At 41.2% G+C, this 25,684-nt stretch overlaps 1 protein-coding gene across 1 annotated transcript in view; it reads right to left on the bottom strand.

Annotated features, from left to right (window-relative positions):
* Positions 1-25,684, bottom strand: part of LOC139410881 (dedicator of cytokinesis protein 5-like) — a 53,822-nt gene that overhangs the window by 24,579 nt on the left and 3,559 nt on the right. The window contains exons 2-36 of the mRNA XM_071156500.1: positions 17,440-17,523; positions 17,109-17,149; positions 16,961-17,016; positions 16,718-16,814; positions 16,396-16,544; positions 16,125-16,260; positions 15,847-16,004; positions 15,518-15,599; positions 15,071-15,200; positions 14,190-14,262; positions 13,657-13,799; positions 13,295-13,420; positions 12,991-13,115; positions 12,673-12,771; positions 12,351-12,423; positions 12,108-12,211; positions 11,637-11,817; positions 11,377-11,474; positions 11,203-11,292; positions 10,931-11,031; positions 10,645-10,779; positions 10,406-10,538; positions 8,918-8,988; positions 8,679-8,785; positions 8,432-8,568; positions 6,572-6,667; positions 4,778-4,876; positions 2,843-3,013; positions 2,612-2,712; positions 1,428-1,486; positions 999-1,153; positions 770-855; positions 502-658; positions 213-253; positions 40-130 (exon numbers count right to left, since the gene is read on the bottom strand). Coding sequence (XP_071012601.1) covers positions 40-130; positions 213-253; positions 502-658; positions 770-855; positions 999-1,153; positions 1,428-1,486; positions 2,612-2,712; positions 2,843-3,013; positions 4,778-4,876; positions 6,572-6,667; positions 8,432-8,568; positions 8,679-8,785; positions 8,918-8,988; positions 10,406-10,538; positions 10,645-10,779; positions 10,931-11,031; positions 11,203-11,292; positions 11,377-11,474; positions 11,637-11,817; positions 12,108-12,211; positions 12,351-12,423; positions 12,673-12,771; positions 12,991-13,115; positions 13,295-13,420; positions 13,657-13,799; positions 14,190-14,262; positions 15,071-15,200; positions 15,518-15,599; positions 15,847-16,004; positions 16,125-16,260; positions 16,396-16,544; positions 16,718-16,814; positions 16,961-17,016; positions 17,109-17,149; positions 17,440-17,523 — 3,785 coding nt within the window. The remainder of the gene's footprint in view (positions 1-39; positions 131-212; positions 254-501; positions 659-769; positions 856-998; positions 1,154-1,427; positions 1,487-2,611; positions 2,713-2,842; positions 3,014-4,777; positions 4,877-6,571; positions 6,668-8,431; positions 8,569-8,678; positions 8,786-8,917; positions 8,989-10,405; positions 10,539-10,644; positions 10,780-10,930; positions 11,032-11,202; positions 11,293-11,376; positions 11,475-11,636; positions 11,818-12,107; positions 12,212-12,350; positions 12,424-12,672; positions 12,772-12,990; positions 13,116-13,294; positions 13,421-13,656; positions 13,800-14,189; positions 14,263-15,070; positions 15,201-15,517; positions 15,600-15,846; positions 16,005-16,124; positions 16,261-16,395; positions 16,545-16,717; positions 16,815-16,960; positions 17,017-17,108; positions 17,150-17,439; positions 17,524-25,684) is intronic.

Consider the following 25,684-nt stretch of genomic DNA (forward strand, 5'->3'; position numbering starts at 1 on the left):
ATGTTTTTATTGAAAGTCGAATTGAATGTTGAGTGAGACCTCAAGGAGTTCGGCATGAAGTAACAGGGTATAGGCTGCCTCTGTGTAGTTCTCACAGACAAGGTGTAAATCCCTCAGCTTGTACAGATACCTGAGGACGAATTCAGTATTTTAGAGTGATATCTAACAAAATGGGATGCAAAGAAGACTATTCATTTATCCAACTGTCTCACCGTATGTAAATGTCTTCCCGTTTCTTCTCTTTATAGAAATTCTGTCACAACCAAAATAAAAACAGTGGAAAAACTCAGGTTTGGTTCAAATGTTTGATGATAACATTTAGTAAAAAATGAATTTGTTCAATGTAGAAACATAACATCTTCATATACTACTCCTCTGAGTTGGTGAATGTGGCTCAATCGTTCAGACTATATTGTGAGTTCCACATAAACCAGTCCAATGGATTAGATAGTGCCTGGTGAGCTCCCCGCTGCATCTTAGTTGGGTACTGTAAGGGCGTACCAGGACGTTGACGGTGCAGCTCATGCGGAGCTCAGGGCTCTCGTCATGTGTGATGGTGCGGTATGCCAGTAGCTTCTCCAGCAGACTGCTGAGCAGCAGAGCCAGCTCCTCCCCTGACTGAGACAGGTATCTGTGCCTCCGGCAGTGCTCCAGTAGCCTACACAATACCAACAATGCAATATAGATAAATAGCCCTTATTTAGGTCTTGAATACGAAACCATGAGGTAATAAGAAAAAGGCATCTCTCTCTGATTGCAGGGTGCTTACGTTTTCTCCAGCAGGATTTTGTACTGTTCATCCCCACTGCCTCCCTCTACTTCCTGATCCAACTTGGTGATCAGTTCATTCTCAAACTGCATTTACAGGCATACATATTAAAAACACATCACACATGCCAATGCAAGGATCAGTTCAGCCAAATAAAGCTGGGAAACTCTATTTGTACAGTTATACTGTAAAGCCAGACAGGCAACACTACTGTGGGCAGCTATCTCACCATGTCAAAGGTACGGCTGGGAGTGAAGTTGTGCTCACACTGCATCATGTCAAAGAAGATGGGGATGGTGGCTTTCCTAAGCTCTGGCTCAGGCACCAGGGTAGCCTCCAGGATGGGCCCCACCATGGCAGGGATGAATTTCATCTTGTGGGGGCCTGAGGGATACACACAGGATGCAGTTAGAAACAAATGTTACACATGGTTCATTTGAAAGGGCAATAAGCCACACTCCTTTTTCATGCAAACAAAAAGACAGTAAACTCATAAAGCTGTAAACAAAAAGCGTCCACCGTGAAACCTGGCAATAAAACAACAATGTCTAGCTTCTCTCCTATCAGAGCATGTTTCCACTGAACAGGCCATTCTCTAGACACTTCTATTTGAGGAGTTCCTGTCTCACAGAGATAACAACTACCGGATGGTACTTACCAAGATTATACCACATGTCTCTGATCTTAAAGCCAATGCTCTTCCTCATGTCTCCATACCTGTAACCACATCATAGAATGACACTACATGCAGTAGAGCATGAATACATATTTATTTATATATTTACTAACAGGAGCATTTACAGTGTATTCAGAAAGTATTCATACCCCTTTACTTTTCCCCAAAGGTTTTGTGTTGCACCCTGATCTACACATAATACCCCATAATGTCAAAGTATAATTTTGTTTTTAGAGATTTTTTACAAATTAATTAAAAATGAAAAGCTGAAAATGTCTTCAGTCAAAAGTATTCAACCCCTTTGTTATGGCAAGCACAAATAAGTTCATGAGAAAAATGTGCTTAACAAATCCCATAATAAGTTGCATGGACTCATTCTGTGTTCAATAATAGCGTTTAACATGATTTGTCTATGACTACCCCATCTCTGTACCCCACACATACAATTATCTGTAAGGTCCCTCAATCGAGTAGTGAATTTCAAGCACAGATTCAACCACAAAGACCAGGGAAGTTTTTCAATGCCTCGTAAAGGGCACTGATTGCTAGATGTGTAAAAAAATTTAATAATAATAAGCAGACATTGAATATCCCTTTGAGCATGGTGAAGTTATTAATTAGGCTTTGGATGGTGTATAAATACACCCAGTCGCTACAAAGATACAGGCGTCCTTCCTAACTCAGTTGCCGTAGAGGAAGGAAACTGCTCAAGGATTTCACCATGAGGCCGATGGTGACAGAGCTCGCTGATTCTTTAAAAGAATATTGGGCAAATATTGTACAATTCAGGTGTGCAAAGCTCTAGAGACGTAGACAAAAAATACTCACAGCTTTAATCGCTGCCAAAGGTGTTTCTAACATCTATTGACTCAGGGGGGTGCATACTGATTTATTTGTATTAATTTATAACAAATATGGATTTTTTCGACCACTTTGACATAACAGAGTATTTTGTGTAGATCATTGAACAATTTAAAAATTAAATCCATTTTAATCCCACTTTCTAACACAACAAAGGGTGGAAAAGGTAAAGGGGTGTGAATACTGTACTGTATACTGTATCAATTAAAATACACTGTGCAATTTTGATTTTTCTTGTGTAATTATTTATTTGGGGGAATTTAAATATTGCACTCATACACAAAATAAAGAAGAAAAGGACATACTTGTTAAGTATTTTGTTCCGTTTCTCTTGAGAGAAGGATTCCAGCTGCAATGACTTGTGGGTAAGGAATGCCACAGTCAGATGGAAGTAGTTGTTCCATAGCTGAAGAGAGGAGAATATGATAAACATTTTGACATGGACATTGAGACAATTATTGAATTAAGATTACATTAGGAGAGAGACACAGATGTCTTTTGTCCACCCCATTAAGAGGTGGAGACTTGAGACCCACCTGCAGCTCAAAGTGGGTCTGGTCTAGGAAGTACATGTTGAGGACCTCAGAGTACTGGTTGATGGCCCGCAGAAACACCCCAATCTGCAGAAGGTTCATGGTCATCCAGTCAGAGGGAAAAACGTTCCCCATCAGGTCCTTAAACATGATGAATGTCTCCATCAGGAAGTCCTGTAGTGGGCCAGGGAGAACAGTTACCTTACCTGTACTGCAAGTACCTGGATTTATGCATCTTCATGTCTGCACAAACATGGGATTGTGTTTCTAACCAAGTCCATTGATTAGTAACAATCAATGGACTTGCCCCCTATCCCAACATGCCCAGAGTGAACTGCCTCATACTCTGTTCCAGATGCTAATATATGCATATTATTATTAGTATTGGATAGACATTGGATAGACAACACTCTGAAGTTTCTAAAACTGTTTGAATAATGTCTGTGAGTATAACAGAAATCATATGGCAGGCGAAAACCTGAGAAATATCCAACCAGGAAGTGGGAAATCTGAGGTTTGTAGTTTTTCAACGCTTGGCCTACCGAATACACAGTGTCTATGGAGTCAAGTTGCACTTCCTACGGTTTCCACTAGATGTCAACTGTCTTTAGAAACTGGTTTGAGGATTCTACTATAAAGGAGGGGCTCATGAGACCTGTTTGAGTCAGTGGTCTGGCAGAGTGTCTCAGGCTCGTGATGCTCGCTCCCGACAGAGTTAGCTCTCGTTCCAGTGCTTTACTTCAGACATAGGAATTCTCCGGTTGGAACCTTATTGATGTTTTATGTAAAAAAAAAACGAAAGATTGATTCCATACATCGTTTGACTTGTTTCTACGACCTGTAACGGAACCTTTCGAGTTTTATTCTGGACGAAGTGCTCACGCCTCATGAAGATGGATTACTGGGCTGAACACGCTAACAACAAGTAGCTATTTGGACATAAATTATGGACTTTATGGAACAAATCAGTAATTTATTGTCGAACTGGGATTCCTGGGAGTGCCTTCTGATGAAGATCATCAAAGGTATGTGAATATTTATAGTGTTATTTCTAACTTCTGTTGACTCCAAAATGGCAGATATTTATCTGGCTGGATTGGGCTCTGAGCGCCGTTCTCAGATTTATTTTTTTCCGTAAAGTTTTTTGAAATCTGACACAGCGGTTGCATTAAGGAGAAGTTTATCTTTAATTCTGTGAATAACACTTGTATCTTTTATCAATGTTTATTATGAGTATTTCTGCAAAATCACCGGATGTTTTGGAATCAAAACATTACTGCACATAACGCGCCAATGTAAACTGAGATTTTGGGATATAAATATGCACATTATCGAACAAAACATACATGTATTGTGTAACATGATGTCCTATGAGTGTCATCTGATGAAGATCATCAAAGGTTAGTGATTCATTTTATCTATATTTCTGCTTTTTGTGACTCCTATCTTTGGCTGGAAAAATTGCTTTTTTTTTTTTTTTTTACTTGGCTATGACCTAACATAATCACATGTTGTGCTTTCGCTGTAAAGCATTTTTGAAATCGGACAGGATGGGTAGATTAACAAGATGTTTATCTTTAATTTGCTGTATTGGACTTGTTAATGTGTGAAAGTTACATATTTCAAAAAAATATTTTTGAATTTAGCGCGCTGCCTTTTCAGCAGAATGTCATCGAGGGGTTCCGTTAGCGGAACGCCTGCACTAGAAAGGTTAAACTATGCACAGCAGGTACCTAAGCTTTCCTCATATTAGACCCACACAAAGAAAAAGAAGCAAGGACAGGGAGATCCTCACATTGTTCCAAGTCAGTCCTCATGAAATGTCTATAATCAATAACCACTTCAGGTGCAGTTACAAGCACCAGTGGTTGAATGCCAGCTATCGACTGGATGACTCAGGAAGAGCGATGCCCAGGGCAGGAGGAGCGGACCACTTACAATAATGTCCTGTCTGGTCTTGAAAGTACTTATGTAGTGGGCGTAGTGCATGTCATCCATCTGCTTCAAGATGGCAGTCATGCAGGCTAGGTAATGACCCTGGTATGGAGAAGACAGAGCATCAGTCACCTTAGCTGAAAAACTAGTTTAGGATCCCACATACAGTACCAGTCAAAAGTTTAGACACACCTACTCATTCAATGGATTTTTCTTTATTTTTACTATTTTCTACATTGTGGAATAATAGTGAAGACATCAAAACTATGAAATAACACATCATGTAGTAACAAAAAACGTGTATTTTAGATTTTAGATTCTTCAAAGTAGCCACCCTTTGCCTTGATGACTTTTGGAAAATGTATTTCCTTCTTTAATGCGTTTGAGCCAATCAGTTGTGTTGTGACAAGGTAGGGGTGGTATACATAAGATAGCCCTATTTGGTAAAAGACCAAGTCCATATTATTGCAAGAACAGCTCAAATAAGAAAAGAAAATGACAGACATCATTACTTTAAGACAAGAAGGTCAGTCAATGTGAAAAATGTTGAGAACTTTGAAAGTTTCTTCACGTGCGTCGCAAAAACCATCAAGTGCTCTGACGAAACTGGCTCTCGTGAGACCCAAAGTTACATCTGCTGCAGAGGATAAGTTCATTAGAGTTGCCAGCCTCAGAAATTGCAGCCCAAATAAATCTTCACAGAGTTCAAGTAACAGACACATCTCAACATCAACTGTTCAGAAGAGACTGTGTGAATCAGGCATTCATGGTCAAATTGCTGCAAAGAAACCACTACTAAAGGACACCAATAATAAGAAGAGACTTGCTTGGGCAAAGAAACACGAGCAATGGACATTAGACCAGTGGAAATCTGTCCCTTGGTCTGATGAGTCCAAATGTGAGATTTTTGCTTCCAACTGCCGTGTCTTTGTGAGACGGAGAGTAGGTGAACGGATGATCTCTGCATGTGTGGTTCCCACCTTGAAGCATTGAGTAGGTGTGATGATGTTGGGGTGATTTGCTGGTGACACTGTCAGTGATTTATTTAGAATTCAAGGCACACTTAACCAGCATGGCTACAACATCATTCTGCAGCGATACACCATCCCATCTGGTTTGTGCTTAGTGGGACTATCATTTGTTTTTCAACAGGACAATGACCCCACACACATCCAGGCTGTGTAAGGGCTATTTGAAAAAGAAAGAGAGTGATGGAGTGCTGTATCAGATGACCTTGCCTCCACAATTAACCCGACCTCAACCCAATTGAGATCGTTTGGGATGAGTTGGACATCCAACAAGTGCTCAGAATATGTGGGAACTCCTTCAAGACAGTTGGAAAAGCATTCCTCATGAGGCTGGTTGAGAGAATGCCAAGAGTGTGCAAAGCTGTCATCAAGGCAAAGAGTGGCTACTTTGAAGAATCTCAAATATAAAATATATTTAGATTTGTTTAACAATTTTTGGGTTACTACATGATTCCATATGTGTTATTTCATAGTTTTGATGTATTCACTATTATTCTACAATGTAGAAAAATTGTAAAAATAAAGAAACCCCTTGAATGAGTAGGTGTGTCCAAACTTTTGACTGGTACTGTATAACATGTTATATGCTTATAACCTGCTTATATTGTTGAATGCTTATAAGTGCTAACCAAGTTATATACTGTAAAGGATGCATAGAAGCAGATTTTCAGCACTGTGCCTTATACATGGAAACTTAAAATAAAATATTAGGCTACCAACTGAACAAATTAAAATAACTTTAGAGTTAGATGAAGAAGAAGGGTCTTACAATGAGAGGGGAGGTTCTGCTCATGCTGATGACAGTGCGATTGACCCTGCGAAGCAGTCGCTCCATAATCAGCTGGACATGACCTTGGGTTGGACCCTGAGGACACAGACAAGCAGCTCAGATAAATAATACAGTGCCTTGCGAAAGTATTCGGCCCCCTTGAACTTTGCGACCTTTTGCCACATTTCAGGCTTCAAACATAAAGATATAAAACTGTATTTTTTTGTGAAGAATCAACAACAAGTGGGACACAATCATGAAGTGGAACGACATTTATTGGATATTTCAAACTTTTTTAACAAATCAAAACCTGAAAAATTGGGCGTGCAAAATTATTCAGCCCCTTTACTTTCAGTGCAGCAAACTCTCTCCAGAAGTTCAGTGAGGATCTCTGAATGATCCAATGTTGACCTAAATGACTAATGATGATAAATACAATCCACCTGTGTGTAATCAAGTCTCCGTATAAATGCACCTGCACTATGATAGTCTCAGAGGTCCGTTAAAAGCACAGAGAGCATCATGAAGAACAAGGAACACACCAGGCAGGTCCGAGATACTGTTGTGAAGAAGTTTAAAGACGGATTTGGATACAAAAAGATTTCCCAAGCTTTAAACATCCCAAGGAGCACTGTGCAAGCGATAATATTGAAATGGAAGGAGTATCAGGCCACTGCAAATCTACCAAGACCTGGCCGTCCCTCTAAACTTTCAGCTCATACAAGGAGAAGACTGATCAGAGATGCAGCCAAGAGGCCCATGATCACTCTGGATGAACTGCAGAGATCTACAGCTGAGGTAGGAGACTCTGTCCATAGGACAACAATCAGTCGTATATTGCACAAATCTGGCCTTTATGGAAGAGTGGCAAGAAGAAAGCCATTTCTTAAAGATATCCATAAAAAGTGTTGTTTAAAGTTTGCCACAAGCCACCTGGGAGACACACCAAACATGTGGAAGAAGGTGCTCTGGTCAGATGAAACCAAAATTGAACTTTTTGGCAACAATGCAAAACTTTATGTTTGGCGTAAAAGCAACACAGCTCATCACCCTGAACACACCATCCCCACTGTCAAACATGGTGGTGGCAGCATCATGGTTTGGGCCTGCTTTTCTTCAGCAGGGACAGGGAAGATGGTTAAATTGATGGGAAGATGGATGGAGCCAAATACAGGACCATTCTGGAAGAAAACCTGATGGAGTCTGCAAAAGACCTGAGACTGGGACGGAGATTTGTCTTCCAACAAGACAATGATCCAAAACATAAAGCAAAATCTACAATGGAATGGTTCAAAAATAAACATATCCAGGTGTTAGAATGGCCAAGTCAAAGTCCAGACCTGAATCCAATCGAGAATCTGTGGAAAGAACTGAAAACTGCTGTTCACAAATGCTCTCCATCCAACCTCACTGAGCTAGAGCTGTTTTGCAAGGAGGAATGGGAAAAAATGTCAGTCTCTCGATGTGCAAAACTGATAGAGACATACCCCAAGCGACTTACAGCTGTAATCGCAGCAAAAGGTGGCGCTACAAAGTATTAACTTAAGGGGGCTGAATAATTTTGCACGCCCAATTTTTCAGTTTTTGATTTGTTAAAAAAGTTTGAAATATCCAATAAATGTCGTTCCACTTCATGATTGTGTCCCACTTGTTGTTGATTCTTCACAAAAAAATACAGTTTTATATCTTTATGTTTGAAGCCTGAAATGTGGCAAAAGGTCGCAAAGTTCAAGGGGGCCGAATACTTTCGCAAGGCACTGTCTTTGTTTCAAAACCCATCCAGTTAGAGTCAGGGATGTGACTGATTTCAGTGTTTCCAGCAGCAGAGATAGAGATGTGCTGTAGCAATTAGCCACTCACCACATCCTTGCGGTCCAGGTTGTCAAGCACAGTGCTGAGCAGCTGAACACAGGCCTCGTGGTCAGGCTTATTGGAGTGGTCATCCAGCTGCCCACTCAGCTGGTCAGTCAACAGTGGCAAGAGGACATCTCGACACTCTGTAGGGTCAAAGACAAATAGAGACCATTCAAATGTGTCATCATGTGGTTCTGTTTTTAAATAGAGATGATTATAAAGTTGTGTTTTAACCAGAGAGGCGCCACAGTACCTGGCTTTTTGAAAAGGCCACTCTCCACCATCTTACACATGCAACCAAGCTTCTGGCGCACCAGCTGAGAGTCAGGGATGCTCTCGATGAACTTGGTCAGAAGAACACTAGTGAGGGAGAGACAGGAAGACATACAGAAAAAGGCAAGGACATGTGACAATGTCACTATCTTTTCTATACAGGAAACAGAATAATTTCTGCAGAGATTTTACTGTTAAAATGTCATTACAAGGAGTTACCTGAGCTCCACAGGGTCAAAGACATTTTTTATGTCATTAATGATGGTGGGGAGGTATTTCAGTATCGCCCCCTGAAAAAGACAAGGTCTCAAAAGTATTATTAAAACAACATGAAGGAAATATCACTGGATAATGCTTTACAGAGCGAGTCAACTATAAAGTGTTTATCAAGTAAAACTTGAACTATCTTTCATGAAGCCAGCATAAAAGTCAATAACTATAGGACCAAGGACGATAACTATAACAAAAACGATAAAAACGATACAAATAAATATAATCGTTCTAATTCAAGTGAACAGGAACGTCAGACTACAACGATAACAACAAAAATAGTGGAGAACGACAGCGATCACTTCCAGAGAGACTTTTTTCCCTGTCCCTCCAACGATTAAACATTGACAACCAATCAAAAACGCGTTCCATTGAAGCGTTGTTGGCTCTAGGTGCGCGAGGCTGCTCAGAGAGGAGAGAAGGCAGAGCGCAAGAGAAACATGCCTGAATAAATGGCCATGTGTGAGCATATTGGTGTCCACGTTACTTATAAGACGACTTGGGAGAATGATGATCCACGACAAACAGCGCATGAGAAGGCCATATTTTCGATGGTAGGCCTATCTGTTAACGCCAATACATCCTGGCAAAATACACACTATGACTTGTCTACTATTGTGCCTTTCTGGACCTTGCCAACTGTCAAGACAATACCCATTACTGATCAATATGGTTGCCTAATCAGGCCTAGGCTAGATTATTATTATTTCGGAATGAATCATGCATTCAAAACGCATTTTTTTTTTGCGGTTATTGAAATGACATATCCACTGCAGTTTACAGCCTAGACTATAATGATTTACTAGCTAGAAAAATACATTCAAAAAGCATTATTGTATTTTACTGTTATAGCCTAGGTATGATTGTTTTTCTTGTCCCCAAAAAGCTTAATCAATTAGGAAGAATGTCGAGCTGGAGCGCAGACTGGGGCGCACACTATCCTAGGCTACCTGCCATTTTATTATCAGATTAAACAATATATTTCAACTGTGTAAATTCATTGCATATAGGCTACTCACGGCAGTATTTGTTGTTGAATGACTACATTTGAATATGAGTTCCTATATGTACATTTAAGTATTATTTGCAGTTGTCACAATAACAGTGAACACACCCTGAAGCACTGAATGTTCTGTGTTACCACCTTATTAACAGGCCTACAGTATGCATTGATAAGTTGATTGACAGGTGTACTGCAGAACGCTGGTTATAGTTTTGTATAATGTATCTTTATGGCTATCATCCTTGGTGTGGATGGCCCTTATGGCTTCAATTAACATATAAAGGGTAAGCTAGTTTGTAAAGCTGACAATTTCATTAGAATAATACAGTGAGTGCTGCCCTACCAGGCTATTCAATGTTAACTGAGAGTGCATTAAAGAAGATGAAGTACCATGCAAGTGTCCATACCAGTGTCTCTCCCCTACACCAACTCACCTTTATCTTCACTCCCTCGTCTAGCGGTTTCACTCCCTCGTCTAGCGGTCTGTCCATGAGTGTGTTGAAGGAGAGGAAGAGTGTCCGGATGGAGTTAAAGAAAGCATCCCCATCCTCACTGGTCCCATAGAATCTGAATAAACAGAAAGAAGGACATTGCTCATTTCAAAACAAACTAATATTGTTTACCAAATGTATGAATATGTATGAGGAAGGAAGGCCATGATATGATATGATACCTGAGGTAGAGGACCCGGGACTGCACAATGAACCTGAACAGGTACTTGAGGGCTTTGAGGGCTGAGTACAGCCCCTCTGTTAGGACAGGCTTATCTGCATGGCCCACATAGTAATTCAGAACCTTGGTCAGCTTCCTGAAAAAGTAATGGAATGGGGCACTCAGGCATACCAGTAACTGCATATAAATGACTGCATTCTGAATTGGTGGAAAGGTGTCAAAACAGGAGGAAAGAAAAATGAACTGAGTAGAGAGGGAAATGTGAAAAAGGAGAGGGCTATACTTACATATAAGCCAAAGTGGCACTGAAGTGTTTGTTGATGTATGTCTCCAGTACTGGGTTAAAGTGCTGGAACTTGATGTCTCCAATCAGTGTGATTATGAACACCTAGAAGAAAAGCAAAGCACAGTCAGGAACCAGTGTAATATAGAAACCTGCTGGAAAATGTTGTTGCATGAATAGTTTCTGATATACAACTGTCTTTTGGTATATTAAAGACAGATGCCATTAACCCTGATCGCTTAACACAGGTAATTCACCCACCACTCCAGAACTCACCAGAGCATTAAAGACCAGATTGTCATAGGTGTCCTTCTCTGAAGTCTCCATCATGATGTTGAACAGGGCATCAAGTGTGTCCTGTAGAAACTAAGACCACAAAAGACAAATGCATTAGTATAGGGTGTCCTTGTATGTTAAACTAGTTAAGGACACTGGAGGAGTCAGACTCACTTTGACAATCTCTCCTCCCTCTACCTCCATCAGGCGCTGCAGGTTCTGGTCCAGCTGTTCAGGGTTGGACCTCCAGTTCAATAGGCCCAGGAGATCCACTGGAAGAGGAACAGGAGAATATTACTTTTATGTCAACATCATTCTACTCTGTATTATGAGCCGAAGTGCGGAAAGAGTTGGATTTGATTTGATTACATTTGTTAAGGTCTGTTTGATTCTAAATACATTGATTCCCAGATAATCATGTCCTACTACAGTACCATTCTGGGTGAGTTTAGTGGAGCAGGTGAGAGTGCCAATCTGGAAGCTGTCCTTTGTGACTGGGATGACTCCTGAATGCTGAAAGGTTTTCCCTGTCTGCCTCTCCTTCTCCTCCACCTCAGCCCAGGAGCCTGGCAGAGTCAGGTATGTCTTTGCATCCTCAGTCTTCTTTACATCAACCTTAGCCAAATGAACAAAAGGAATTAAATACTAAAACATATTAATCTGTATGTCATTTGCTATTCATTGACCAGGGAGGGGCCATGAATGATCTACTTACTTTCAGCTTTTTATTTTATAAGAAATATCTAAATAATTACTACTTCACTACTTAACAAATAATGAAATAGAATCCCTATGGGGAGAGAATTATTTCAAATGAATCAAATGTATCCGAACCCTCTGGTTCCACCAAGCTGTGGGCATCATATAGGGTCTGTGTCAGTAGCATAGTGCTGTGTTGGTCCCACCTTGTAGACAATGAGGTCATGTCTGCCGTCTCTCAGTGTGGTTCCGTCTCCTTTCATCAGGCGGACGAACGCCATGCCAAATGGCTTTTCTGATTTGTCTCTAGCTAAAGGAAACACAGCAGTGTCAGTGAGAACCCAATCAACCAACTCTGAAGGACACATTCATATTCATTCTGACCAGATCCCAGAGGGTTAGGGCAGGCTGCCCGGGTGTTGAGTGTTTTAGAAACGTGAGGCACTCACAGTCCTGAGATGATCTGTGTCGAAACATCACTCTGAGATGACAGCGACCCACATCTTCAATCGGAATAGTCACCTTGCAAGGGGAGAAGAAAGGAATGAGGAGAGGAGTGAGGAGAGTATCATAACAAGAGACAGAGAAAGTAATGTCTAGTATCTGTCTAGCATGTTGTACGAGTGCCAATATCTCCTCTAAAGGATTATTTCATTGTATAGAGCCAAATCTTTTTGGGAAATGAATTGCTGAACTTGAGCCACCATGGGGAGAGTATAGAGCTCTCTTGTCCTGACAGAAACACCTGGGATGCAGGTAAGTGAGCTGTACCTTGACTGTTTCATTCCAGCTCGGCTGCTTGACCTGGTAGTAAATTACAGACTTGTACTCTGTGATCCCATCATATCCAGCTCCAGGAAATATTGCTTTCTATTCAAGGAGAAGGAATGAGCTTCAGTCAAACATATTTTTTTGCAGACAAGAAACCCCATGTATATGTATAAACATGAATTGGGGTCATTTTGTAATAACTTAAGTTTTCGTACAATAAACCAACAAACATGAGTTGACCACCATGTAATACTTGAGGTAAAAATGGTTAAAGAAAGAAATGTGGAGGCACACATAATGTTAAGACAGCACCCTTACCTCCATGAGATTGCCATCGTCATCTAGTACACTCAACATCACCTCAACATTTTTGGGTGACGTTTTTTTACCGCGGTCAAACTCCCCCTGCAGCAAGGTCACATATATATCGTTCCTCACATATCCTAGAGGAGGCGAATTAGTTGGTTAATATTGAAAAGCAATCTATTAACTGTCACTGCTGTAAAGGCAGCTACAAAGTATGCAACCCCTTGTTTCAGATGCAATTCAGCTACAAAGTATGCAACCCCTTGTTTCAGATGTAATTCAGCTACAAAGAAGAACATATAAAAACGTATGGCACCTGGGAGGATGATCTCAGGGAAGCCCATCTTTCTAACAATGGCGGTGGTGCGATCCACAAAGTGGGAGTAGTCCTTCCTGACCTGGGACAGGTCACCAGGAAGTAGCTTTAAGGTCACAAACAGTCCTGAGAACCCAGCAGGGCCAATCAATGAAGAGATAGTTAACAAGACAGAGAAACTAACAGAATGTTCAGAATGGATACACACAACCTGTTACGTTTCTATTTTGAACCCAGACCCACATTTTAAAAGCCACTTCCGAGTTACATTCCTTTGTATTTTATATTCTGTTCTACTCTGCTATATTCTAGGCAAACTGGTGAGTTGTTGCCACAGAGTGTCAGTGAGTGTGTCTCTTTACCCTGGCCCTTGTGGTTAACCTCCCGGGTGTTAATGACTTTGTTGAAGACGGCAGTGAGAGGCTCATTCTCTCCAATGACCCGGGATGGGAGGAGAGGTGACATGATGAGTTGCCTCTGACGGATATAGGTCTCCATAGCTATCCTGGGAGAGAGAAGAAGGGAGAGAGGGGGATAAATATTTTTTTAAAGTGGGACTGACAAGTGGATGGAACCATTGATCACAAAACATAGAGCTATGAAAGACATATTGAGATATTGGAAAAGGAAATCCACAAAATATAACAGTGCATGTGACCAAGCAAGAATAAGAACAGTCTCCAGTTGCATTTTTTGTTACACTGCACTACAGTGCACTACAGTGCAGTTGCATAATGCATTCCTTTAAGTGCTATATCCTAAAACAGTTCAAGCCATTTGTCATTTCTGACTCTATGATGGTATAAGAGAAGGTTGAGTTAAAATGGACTGGGGAGTGAGGACTATTATCACTGTGAAAATGAACAGAGCCCGTGAGAGATTTTAAAACACTCACTGCTGAAAGGGGATGAAATGCTGCTTCTCCTCATCATCTGCTTTCCCATGGGCGATATCTGTGATGTCCATCACTGTGAACAGAGGCAACTGTGAATGTGGTGGTGATATGTGGCAAAGGCTAAGCTAATAAGCTGCTTTCAATTAAATGATCCTGTTATTGCCACTGCTGCTGCTAGCATGACATAACTTTAATATCTTTGGTATTTGATTTCTCAGCTTGAGCCATTTCACAGCAGTCTTCACTCTGATTAAATAAACTACATAGCAGAACGACAATGTAATTTGTGTTTAAAAAACAAGTTATTGGGCCCTCAGACACCTGTTCCAATGCACCAGAGACAATGATAAAAAGATACATCCACAACAGGAGCATAGGTATGATTCCAGCCTGTCTGTGTGATCTTGAGCTTTGTGTTGCAATAGATGATGGTTCAGTAGGCATTCCTCTTTCTCTCTCAATTAGTAATTTCTTAGGAAATAGCTGACGGAAAAAAGAGCTCTTTATTGCTTCCAATGATTCTGGGTTCAGTTCATTTGCTGAGACACCAGAGGAGACAATTTCTCATCCAACCCAGAAATGTAATCCTCCACTCAAAAAAGAGAGGGATATTTAAATCCTTTCCCCTGACTCCTTTGGCAAGGCAGACAACGTAGAGGTAGTTTATGGGTCAGGAGGGTAAGCAGGTTCAGGTGGGCTCAGGGTGTGTCTGGCTTTTATCCAGGACAGGGATCCTACTGTAAATGTTTGTTTAGGCCCTCAATTACCCATTCACTCAAACTCTGAGTAAATGGGGTAGTGTTCTGATTTCAGATTTAATAGAATGTGTAAATTTGCGCAAACAAATATAGGGAAGACATCTCAATTAAAAGACATCTCACCAGCTACACCAAACGGTCTCCTTAACCCTCCTGTGTGTTTCTTGCCCTCCTTGAGTTCCATGCTGCCCACCCTGATAATCTGACAGACGAGGAAGAGACGTGGCCTAATCAGGTCACTGCTGCTCAGATCCTGGCCAGAGAGGGCAGAGTGGAGAAGACCATTTCAATGCAAAGATAAGGACGACATAATGCAAGTAAAGTAAAAGTTGCAAGGCAGAACATATTCAATATCTTATGCAATGTTGCTTATATGAATTTTAATATGAGCAGTTCAGATGAAGAGCCTGTCTGAGGATATAAATGGCATGGCATGGCATTGCATAGCATGCCTCAACCAAGGACTGTCACTGCCCGCTTCCGGTCCATCTATTAGGCCCCATGGCTAGACTATTACATTTACAACAACAGGGAATAAGAAAGTGGAAGGGAGGCTTTCATCTCTGTTACCGTGAAGAGGGCAGGCAGATTATTGAGTTTCTCAATCTCTTTGGGCATGCCCATGCTGTCCCAGCGCACCAGGAAGTTCTCACTGCAAACATACATGGCATTCACAATCAAGAATCACACCTCCCATACCTCACTGTAACAAACCTCTGTGTGTTTTTGACAAGATAATACAAAAACACAAATATATCAAAATGCCTACATACAGTCACGTTATTAAATATATATGCAATGTGGAACACATGAGTACTGGACGAAATGTTCTGTCAAGTGTCAGAATGGTAATGGTGGTTTAGTATAATGCAATGAATTTAAATTAGTTGGTATCTGACCTAATGAACTCTGACTGGTCAGGGTCATAGAGCGACATAAGCAGCTCTGCATCCTCCCCGATGTTACAAACAAAGTTCTTGAGGTTCATGAGGAGACTGTATGTGTGCACTGTGCTAAACAGGGACTGGCGCCGCATCTCCAGATTCTGCTTCCGGGTCTACAGAGGGGCACAGAGACACTGTATGAGCAAACACGATGCACTGGCAGGGCTAACTCTGCAGCATATACATGTAGTATTTTATCTATCAGAGAGGCGCAAACAACAGCTGGTCCATGCCTTCTCCTCTTGTATTCTGTCATCTATACTGCGGGATGCAGTCTCAAAGGCTCGGAATAGATTGACTGTGCTTGTGCAGTCCGGGTCCAGAGTGTTCCCTGCATCATCTCGCACCACCAGGTCCAACCCTAGAATCCTGTACAACAGAAAGCATCAAATATAGCTTAGGACAGATTTACAAGGGCATATTCTTAGCACCATTTCTCAGTCACATAAAACGTTACAAGCATGTTTATGTCACAATGCAATTCAAGTAGAGTGCAATTTATACCGGTTTCCATAATCAATCTTAGCTGTGACTTTCTTCCTGAGCTCCACAAGGTCATCCTTGGGCAATGTTCCAGACACTATCTGAGATCGATACTCGATGAGGCTGTAGGCCATCTGTTGTACGCCCCTGAACAGAGTGGTCTTGTTGTTCTGTCAAACAAACAGTCATATTCATCATCACAGTCACCCAGGCTAACATAATTACCCTTTTCCAAACAGACTAAGTGTCAGAGTTGAATAACAGCATAAGGGTAAAGTGAATTCTTTAATGTAAAGATTATGTAAGTAGGGTGATGGATAAGAAACTAGTTTTCTCAACGTACCACATATAGCTTGTGCCATATTTGTGCCCATTCCCTCAGAGTGGCGCCTAACTCCAGTACCAGTGGTAGGTCTCCTGGGATAACTATTTCCTGCTGGCTGTAAGATGGGTGGAAGGAAGGAACGTACCAGATATTGGGTCCCATAGGTGCATCACATGCATCAAATCGTGCAAATAGGTCAAGTCACACATCCCATCAAATACAATCAATTTTTAATGACATAACAAGTGAGTGGCACCTTACCCTGTCCCTTCAACTTTAGCCTCCTTTAAATGGATGTACGAGGCTGGGAAAATGCCCTATGAGATGAAACAGAAACGTAAACCTCTTCCTCAAATTATTTTCTAATTTTAAGGAAAAACCATGAATGGATATACGGTTGTTGCCATACCTTCTGTGCTTTGTTCCGTATTGTGTACCCTCTATACCAGTCTGGGGAGATTAAAGATTGATATAGAGATATGACAGAGATATAGGGATAAATATAATAGAGATAAGACCGATGAGAAGATGACAAACTAGATACAGATGGTGATATTGACTGTTATATCTTTCAAAGGAATTTCATTAAACATTGCATGTCTGGTATTGATAACAGCTTTAGTTCAATGTTTTACAAAGTTTCATTGTTGAAAACTGTTACTTAGCGCGTGACAGCTTGTTGTACGTAAGAACGTGAAGCTAGAGTGATATGTTAGGGCATGTTGGCTGTTCATGCTCACCTTCAAATGTCTCAAGTATGTGTACAGTGTCTCCCACCTGGAGACACAGCTCCTGCTCTCTTCTGGAGTCATAATTATAGATTGCTGAGAGAGAATTGATAGGAGGGGGAGAGAAAATAGAGTCTTATTATGACAGTTTTAATATGTGAAACAACATACAAACACAAAACAACAACCTCAACATACAGAAAGTGAAAACAGAAAAAAGATAAGAAAAGCCCAGCAAATCCTATAGACTTTGGCCTTTTCCCAGGTCATATCTGATAAAGGTACAGTATATTGTAGTCAGGTATTTCTTGCGCTGTGAAAAAGCATGTTTGAGCTCGAGTAAGAGTAAACATTGTTTTATGAAATTACAGGTACATTCTCGTGTGGTGCAAGTGGAATTCAAAGGCTGGCCTTATACTGGAAACCCAGTTTTAATTGAAAATGTCCCTCAATCTCTTGGATTTTCACTTCACTCTTAATTATAGCCTGTATTCATGATTATTATTTTAGGACAGCCTGACCTCACATTTTAAATAAAGAGATGACTGACATTATCCTGTTATTTTTCATTCCCTGAGCCTATGTGTTGGATGGAGTAAATGGAAAATGTTTTTCCAAGTGTATTACAACATCCACACAGAGGAAAGCAGAGTGATGAGGGGATTGACATCATGTATCATTTATTCCTAAATCACCAAGCCATGGAGCCTATCGGGTCACATTGTAAAGGGTATATGGCAGCCAACTGGGTCAGCAGAGTGCTCAGCCCTCCTCTGATCTTCAGCTGCAACCCTGTGCTCCTCAGTTTGTTAACTTAATTTCCTTCCTAGAAGCGTTTGCTGCATCACCCTCCCTCCTTTTTTCACTGAAGGACACAAGTGAGAGACAGATCACACAGCACAGCATGCTCTCTCTCTCTCTCTCACACACACACACACACACACACACACACACACACACACACACACACACACACACACACACACACACACACACACAACACACAACACACACACAGACACACACACACACACACACGCACACACTTGTCATGACTTGAGTGAGCTGCAGTGCACATAGACTTTCATAGCCTAGTACTCAGCATCCACCCTCTATCACAGAAACAAGGCAAGGAGCTCTGTCCTGACTTGCACAGTGATAATCCTTGTTGCCGGAGGCTAGGTCTCACTGCACGCTTCAACTGGCTAAGCTCATCACATCTCTGAATACCTCAAAACTAAACATGAATATTCTTTGAGTAAGTATCCTTCCCATTTAATTGTATGCAGTTCCCCTCAAATGAAAATTAGAATGCGATTGTTCAACACTTCTTCTGTGAGAACAAATAGTACTAATTTAATATGTAGACCTGTGGGGAAAAGGTATATACAGTGCCTTCAGAAAGTATTCATACCCCTAGAATAATTATACATTTTGTAGAGTTACAGCCAAAATTCAAAATAGATTTTTCTCACCCATCAACACACAATGTCCCATTATGACAAAGTGAAAACATGTTTTCAGAAATGTTTACAAATCTATTGAAAATGAAATACAGAAATGACTCCACCAGAGAGTGGTGGTCATTTCCATGTTAAAGGACGCATATGTTGAATTGGGTGTCAAATGAAAGCGGAGTCTACAGTTTTTCACAATTTCTGACATTTAATCCTAGTACAAATTCCCTGTCTTAGGTCAGTTAGGATCACCACTTTATTTTAAGAATGTGAAATGCCAGAAAAATATTAGAGAGAATGATTTATTTCCGCTTTTATTTATTTCATCACATTCCCAGTGGGTCAGAAGTTTACATATACTCAATTAGTATTTGGTAGCATTGCCTTTAAATTGTTGAACTTGGGTCAAATATTTCGGGTAGCCTTCCACAAGCTTCCCACAATAAGTTAGGTGAATTTTGGCCCATTCCTCCTGACAGAGCTGGTGTAACTGAGTCAGGTTTGTAGGGCTCCTTGCTCGCACACGCTTTTTCAGTTCTGCCCACAAATGTTCTATAGGATTGAGGTCATGGCTTTGTGATGGCCACTCCAATACCTTGATTTTGTTGTCCTTAAGCCATTTTACCACAACTTTGGAAGTATGCTTGGTACCATTGTCCATTTGGAAGAACAATTTGCTACCAAGCTTTAACTAATGTCTTGAGATGTTGCTTCAATATATCCACATATTTTCCCTTCCTCATGATGCCATCTATTTTGTGAAGTGCACCAGACCCTCCGGTAGCAAAGCACCCCAAAACATGATGCTGCCACATGATGCTGCTTCACGGTTGGGATGGTGTTCTTCGGCTTGCAAATGTCCCCCCTTTTCCTCCAAACATAACGATGGTCATTATGGCTAAACAGTTCTATTTTTGTTTCATCAGACCAGAGGACATTTCTCCAAAAAATAAGATATTTGTCCCCATGTGCAGTTGCAAACAGTAGTCTGGCTTTTTTATGGTGGTTTTGGAGCAGTGGCTTCTTCCTTGCTGTGCTGCCTTTCAGGTTATGTCGATATAGGACTCGTTTGACCTCTGTCATTGCCAACAAAGGGTATATAACAAAGTATTGAGATAAACTTTTGTTATTGACCAAATACTTATTTTCCACCATAATTGGCAAATAAATTCATTAAAAATCACACAATGTGATTTTCTTGATTTTTTTTCTCATTTTGTCTGTCATAGTTGAAGTGTACCTATGATGAAAATTACAGGCTCTCTCATCTTTTCAAGTGGGAGAACTTGCACAATTGGTGGCTGACTAAATACTTTTCCTTCACTCTGCGGTCCAACTCTTCCCAAACCATCTAATTTGGGTTGAGGTCGGGTGATTGTGGAGGCAAGGTCATCTGATGCAGCACTCCATCACTCTCTTTCTTAGTCAAATAGCCCTTACACAGCCTGGAGGTGTGTGGGGTCATTGTCCTGTTGAAAAACTAATTATAGTCCCACTAAGCGCAAACCAGATGGGATGGCGTATCGCTGCAGAAAGATGTTGTAGCCATGCTGGTTAAGTGTGCCTTGAATTCTAAATAAATCACTGACAGTGTCACTAGCAAATCACCCCAACATCATCACACCTACTCAATGCTTCAAGGTGGGAACCACACATGTGGAGATCATCCATTCACCTATTCTGCACCTCACAAAGACAGCGGTTGGACTCATCAGACCAAAGGACAGATTTCCACCGGTCTAATGTCCATTGCTCGTGTTTCTTGGTTCAAGCAAATATATTCTTATTATTGGTGTCCTCTGAACAGTTGATGTTGAGATGTGTCTGTTTCTTGAACTCTGTGAAGCATTTATTTGGGCTGCAATTTCTGAGGCTGGAAACTCATGAACGTATCCTCTGCAGCAGAGGTAACTCTGGGTCTTCCTTTCCTGTGGCGGTCCTCATGAAAGCCAGTTTCATCATAGCGCTTGATGGTTTTTGCGACTGCACTTCAAGAAAAGTTCAAATTTCTTGACATTTTCCGGATTGACTGAACTTCATGTCTTAAAGGCATACCTGTTCATTGAAATGCATTCCAGGTGACTACCTCATGAAGCTGGTTTAGAGAATGCCAAGAATGTACAAAGCTGCCATCAAGGCAAAGGGTGGCTAATTTTAATAATCTCAAATATAAAATATATTTTGATTTGTTTAACATTGATTTGTTTAGAGTATGAAATAGCACATATGGAATCATGTAGTAACCAAAAAAGTGTTAAATAAATTGGGGTATGTACGTACAGTCACTGTGGGAACGACGTCCTTGATGCTCTTATTGATAAAGCCAGTGACTGATGTGGTGTACTCCTCAATGCCATTGGAAGAATCCCAGATCATATTCCAGTCTGTGCTAGCAAAACAGTCCTGTAGTTTAGCATCTGCTTTATCTGGCCACTTTTTTATAGACCAAGTCACTGGTGCTTCCTACTTTAATTTTTGCTTGTAAGCAGGAATCAGGGAAATAGAATTATGGTCAGATTTGCCAAATCGAGGGCGAGTGGGAGCATTGTACCCGTCTCTTTTGTGTGGAGTAAAGGTGATCAAGTATTTTTCCCCTCTGGTTGCACATTTAAGATGCTCATAGAAATGAGGTAAAACTTATTTAAGTTTCCCTGCATTAAAGTCCCATGCCCGCCCTGTGTCCTCTATACCTGCATCCCTTTCTCTTGCCAATGACGGGGATTTTGGCCTTGTTGGGTGTCTGACGTACATCCTGAGCGTCCTGCTTTTTGAAGAAAAAATCTTAGTCTAATCCGAGGTGAGTGATCGCTGTCCTGATATCCAGAAGCTCTTTTTTGCCGTAAGATTCGGTGGCAGAAACATTATGTACAAAATACGTTTTTAAAAAACAACAAAAAAACACATAATAGCACAATTGGTTAGGCACCCGTGGTTCGGCAGGTAGCCTAGTGGTTAGTGTTTTTTTTAAACGGCTGCCATTTCTTCCGCCACCATTTTCAGGTCTCTCCAGAGATGTTCGATCGATTTCAAGTCCAGGCTCTGGCTGGGCCACTCAAGGACATTCAGAGACTTGTCCCAAAGCCACTCCTGCATTGTCTTGTCTGTTTTCTTACGGTCGTTGTCCTGTTGGAAGGTGAACCTTCGCCCCAGTCTGAGGTCCTGAGCGCACTGGGGCAGGTTTTCATCAAGGATCTCTCTGTACTTTGCTCCGGTCATCTTTCCCTCGATCCTGAAAAGTCTCCCAGTCCCTGCCACTGAAAAATATCCCCACAGCAAGATGCTGCCACCACCATGCTTCACAGTAGAGATGATGACAGCTTTCCTCTAGACGTGATGCTTGGCATTCAGGCCAATGACTTCAATTTTGGTTTCATCAGACCAGAGAATCTTGTTACTCATGGTCTGAGAGTCTTTAGGTGCCTTTTGGCAAACTCCAAGTGGGCTGTCATGTGCCTTTTACTGAGGAATGGCTTCTGTCTGGCCACTTCACCATAAAGGCCAGATTGGTGTAGTGCTGCAAAAATGATCTCCACAGAGCAACTCTGGAGCTCTCTCAGAGTGAACATCGGGTTCTTGGTCACCTCCTTGACCAAGGCCCTTCTCCCCCGATTGCTCAATTTGACTGGGCGGCCAGCTCTAGGAAGAGTCTTGGTGGTTCCAAACTTATTTTATTTAAGAATGATGGAGACCACTGTGTTCTTGGGGACCGTCAAAGCTGCAGAAATATTTTGGTACCCTTCTTCAGATCTGTGCCTCAATATAAACCTGTCTCGGAGCTCTACAGATAATTATTTCGACATCATGGCTTGGTTTTTGCTCGAACATGCACTGTCAACTGTGGGACCTTATATAGACAGGTGTATGACTTTCCAAATCATGTCCAATCAATTGAATTTACCACAGGTGGACTCCAATCAAGTTGTAGAAACTTTTCAAGTATGATCAATGGAAATAAGGTATTTCTGTGTTTTATATATTTGTGATAATTTCTACAAACCTGTTTTAATTTTGCCATTGTGAGGTATTGTGTGTAGATCGATGAGGAAATGTCATGTACTGTCATGTTGTGTCTTGTCTCTGTCCTTTCCCTTCACCCTGTCTCCCTCTGCTGGTCGTTGTTAGGTTACCTTTTTTCCCCCAGCTGTTCCTTGTCTCCTCTAACTACCCATTCACCCCGTTTCCCACCTGTTCCCTTTTTCCCTCTGATTAGGTCCCTATATCTCTCTCTGTTTCTGCTCCTGTCCTTGTCGGATTCTTGTTTGTTGTGTTTCATGCCTGAGCCAGACTATCGTCATGTTTGCTGTAACCTTGTCCTGTCCTGTCGGAATCTGCCGGTCTATCTGAGCCTACCTATGTTTGGTTATTAAAGAAGCTCTGTTTAAGTTAGTTCGCTTTTGGGTCCTCATTCACTCACCATAACAGGAAAATGTTTAATTTAATCAAATGTAAAACAAGGCTGTAACATAACAAAATGTGGAAAAAGTCAAGGGGTCTGAATACTGAACACTGAATGCATTTTTCAACCATTTCCCATCCTAAAAATTAGGAATAAACAAAAGCTTTGATTTCTTGTCAAACAGATGGAAAAGGGTATTAGAAATACATGAAAACACAATAATGTTGAAGTAAAGATCCCTGCCAACTAATATCAACACTGATATTTAGTTTGCAATAATATGTTTATGAAACATTGCCCTGTGCCTTAAAATTATGTTACCGGGGCCTCCCGGGTGGCGCAGTGGCGCACTTCATCGCGCTAGCTGTGCCACCAGCGACTCTGGGTTCGCGCCCAGGCTCTGTCGCAGCCGGCCGCGACCGGGAGTTCCGTGGGGCGACGCACAATTGGCCTAGCATCGTCCGGGTTAGGGAGAGTTTGGCCGGTAGGGATATACTTGTCTCATCGCGCACCAGCGACTGGCCACTGTGGCGGGCTGGGCGCTGTGCGCGCTAACCAAGGTAGCCAGGTGCACGGTGTTTCCTCCGACACATTAGTGCGGCTGGCTTCCGGGTTGGATGCGCGCTGTGTTAAGAAGCAGTGCGGCTTGGTTGGGTTGTGTTTCGGAGGACGCATGGCTTTCGACCTTCGTCTCTCCCGAGCCCGTACGGGAGTTGTAGTGATGAGACAAGATAGTAATTAATAACAATTGGATACCACAAAATTGGGGAGAAAAGGGGGTAAAATGTAAATAAAAAATTAACATATTTGTTTTCTATTTTCTATTTTATCTCCCGCGTGAGGAGGGAGGACAATGGAAGTTCAAAGAAGTAACAAGTAAAGGTAGACCTATCAATTAGTTATAGGGTTTTTACTGATATCAATTTTGTTTATGAATTATGAAGTGATTAAAACTAAAAAGTCTCTTTCCAAACCGGTAACAGAATTTCATAACAATCGTTAACGTAATTTCTGCAATTGAATTGGCTACAATGTGAACTCATAGTAGTCACAAAACACAGTTGGGTCACCTGCTACTGTCCTCCCTTCCACTAGCATACTGTTATGTTCAGCTGATAACTGTTATCTTTCTCTTTCTGTGTCTGGTGGTCAAAGCATTAGTGTGAAAAGTCTGGACAACCCTTCGCTCTCTCTCTCTCCCCCTCTTTTCTCTCTTTTTCCAATTAATGTCACTTCTCCCGGCTCTTACTGACGCCTACTCATGAGCCCCCTCTCTTTACATTTACTGTAACCAGCATCCTCACCCAGTGAGCACCGATTGACACTGGACGTCCATTGATGTTGAAGTTCAAATTTGATCAGTCCACCCTGGCCTTGATTTCAACATCCACAGACGTCGGTTTTTAGTCCGGACTTGCCCTGATTTCAACATCCACAGACGTCGGTTTTTAGTCCGGAGTTGCCCTGATTTCAACATCCACAGACATCTGGACCGGCCTTCATTTGAACCAAACATAGATGTCCATGAATGGTTCAGATTTGGTCCGTCCGAAATCTGAACCAATCATAGACGTCTATGTTTACAAGTTTGTACATCATAGTACAGTACAGTAAAGAGAAGTAGAGTATAGTTCAGTACAGTAAAGAGAAGTAGAGTATAGCTCAGTACAGTACAGTAAAGAGAAGTAGAGTATAGTTCAGTACAGTAAAGAGAAGTAGAGTATAGTTCAGTACAGTAAAGAGAAGTAGAGTATAGCTCAGTACAGTACAGTAAAGATAAGTAGATTATAGTTCAGTACAGTACAGTACAGTAAAGAGAAATAGAGTATAGCTCAGTACAGTACAGTAAAGATAAGTAGATTATAGTTCAGTACAGTAAAGACAAGTAGAGTATAGTTCAGTACAGTACAGTACAGTAAAGAGAAATAGAGTATAGCTCAGTACAGTACAGTAAAGATAAGTAGATTATAGTTCAGTACAGTACAGTAAAGAGAAGTAGAGTATAGTTCAGTACAGTAAAGACAAGTAGAGTATAGTTCAGTACAGTACAGTAAAGAGAAGTAGAGTATAGTTCAGTATAGTTCAGTACAGTAAAGACAAGTAGAGTATAGTTCAGTACAGTACAGTACAGTAAAGACAAGTAGAGTATAGTTCAGTATAGTTCAGTACAGTAAAGAGAAGTAGAGTATAGTTCAGTACAGTAAAGAGAAGTAGAGTATAGTTCAGTACAGTAAAGAGAAGTAGAGTATAGTTCAGTACAGTAAAGAGAAGTAGAGTATAGTTCAGTACAGTAAAGAGAAGTAGAGTATAGCTCAGTACAGTACAGTAAAGATAAGTAGATTATAGTTCAGTACAGTACAGTAAAGAGAAGTAGAGTATAGTTCAGTACAGTAAAGACAAGTAG

This window comes from Oncorhynchus clarkii, chromosome 6, assembly GCF_045791955.1.
Source record: "Oncorhynchus clarkii lewisi isolate Uvic-CL-2024 chromosome 6, UVic_Ocla_1.0, whole genome shotgun sequence".
In the NCBI taxonomy this organism is placed as follows: Eukaryota; Metazoa; Chordata; class Actinopteri; order Salmoniformes; family Salmonidae; genus Oncorhynchus; species Oncorhynchus clarkii.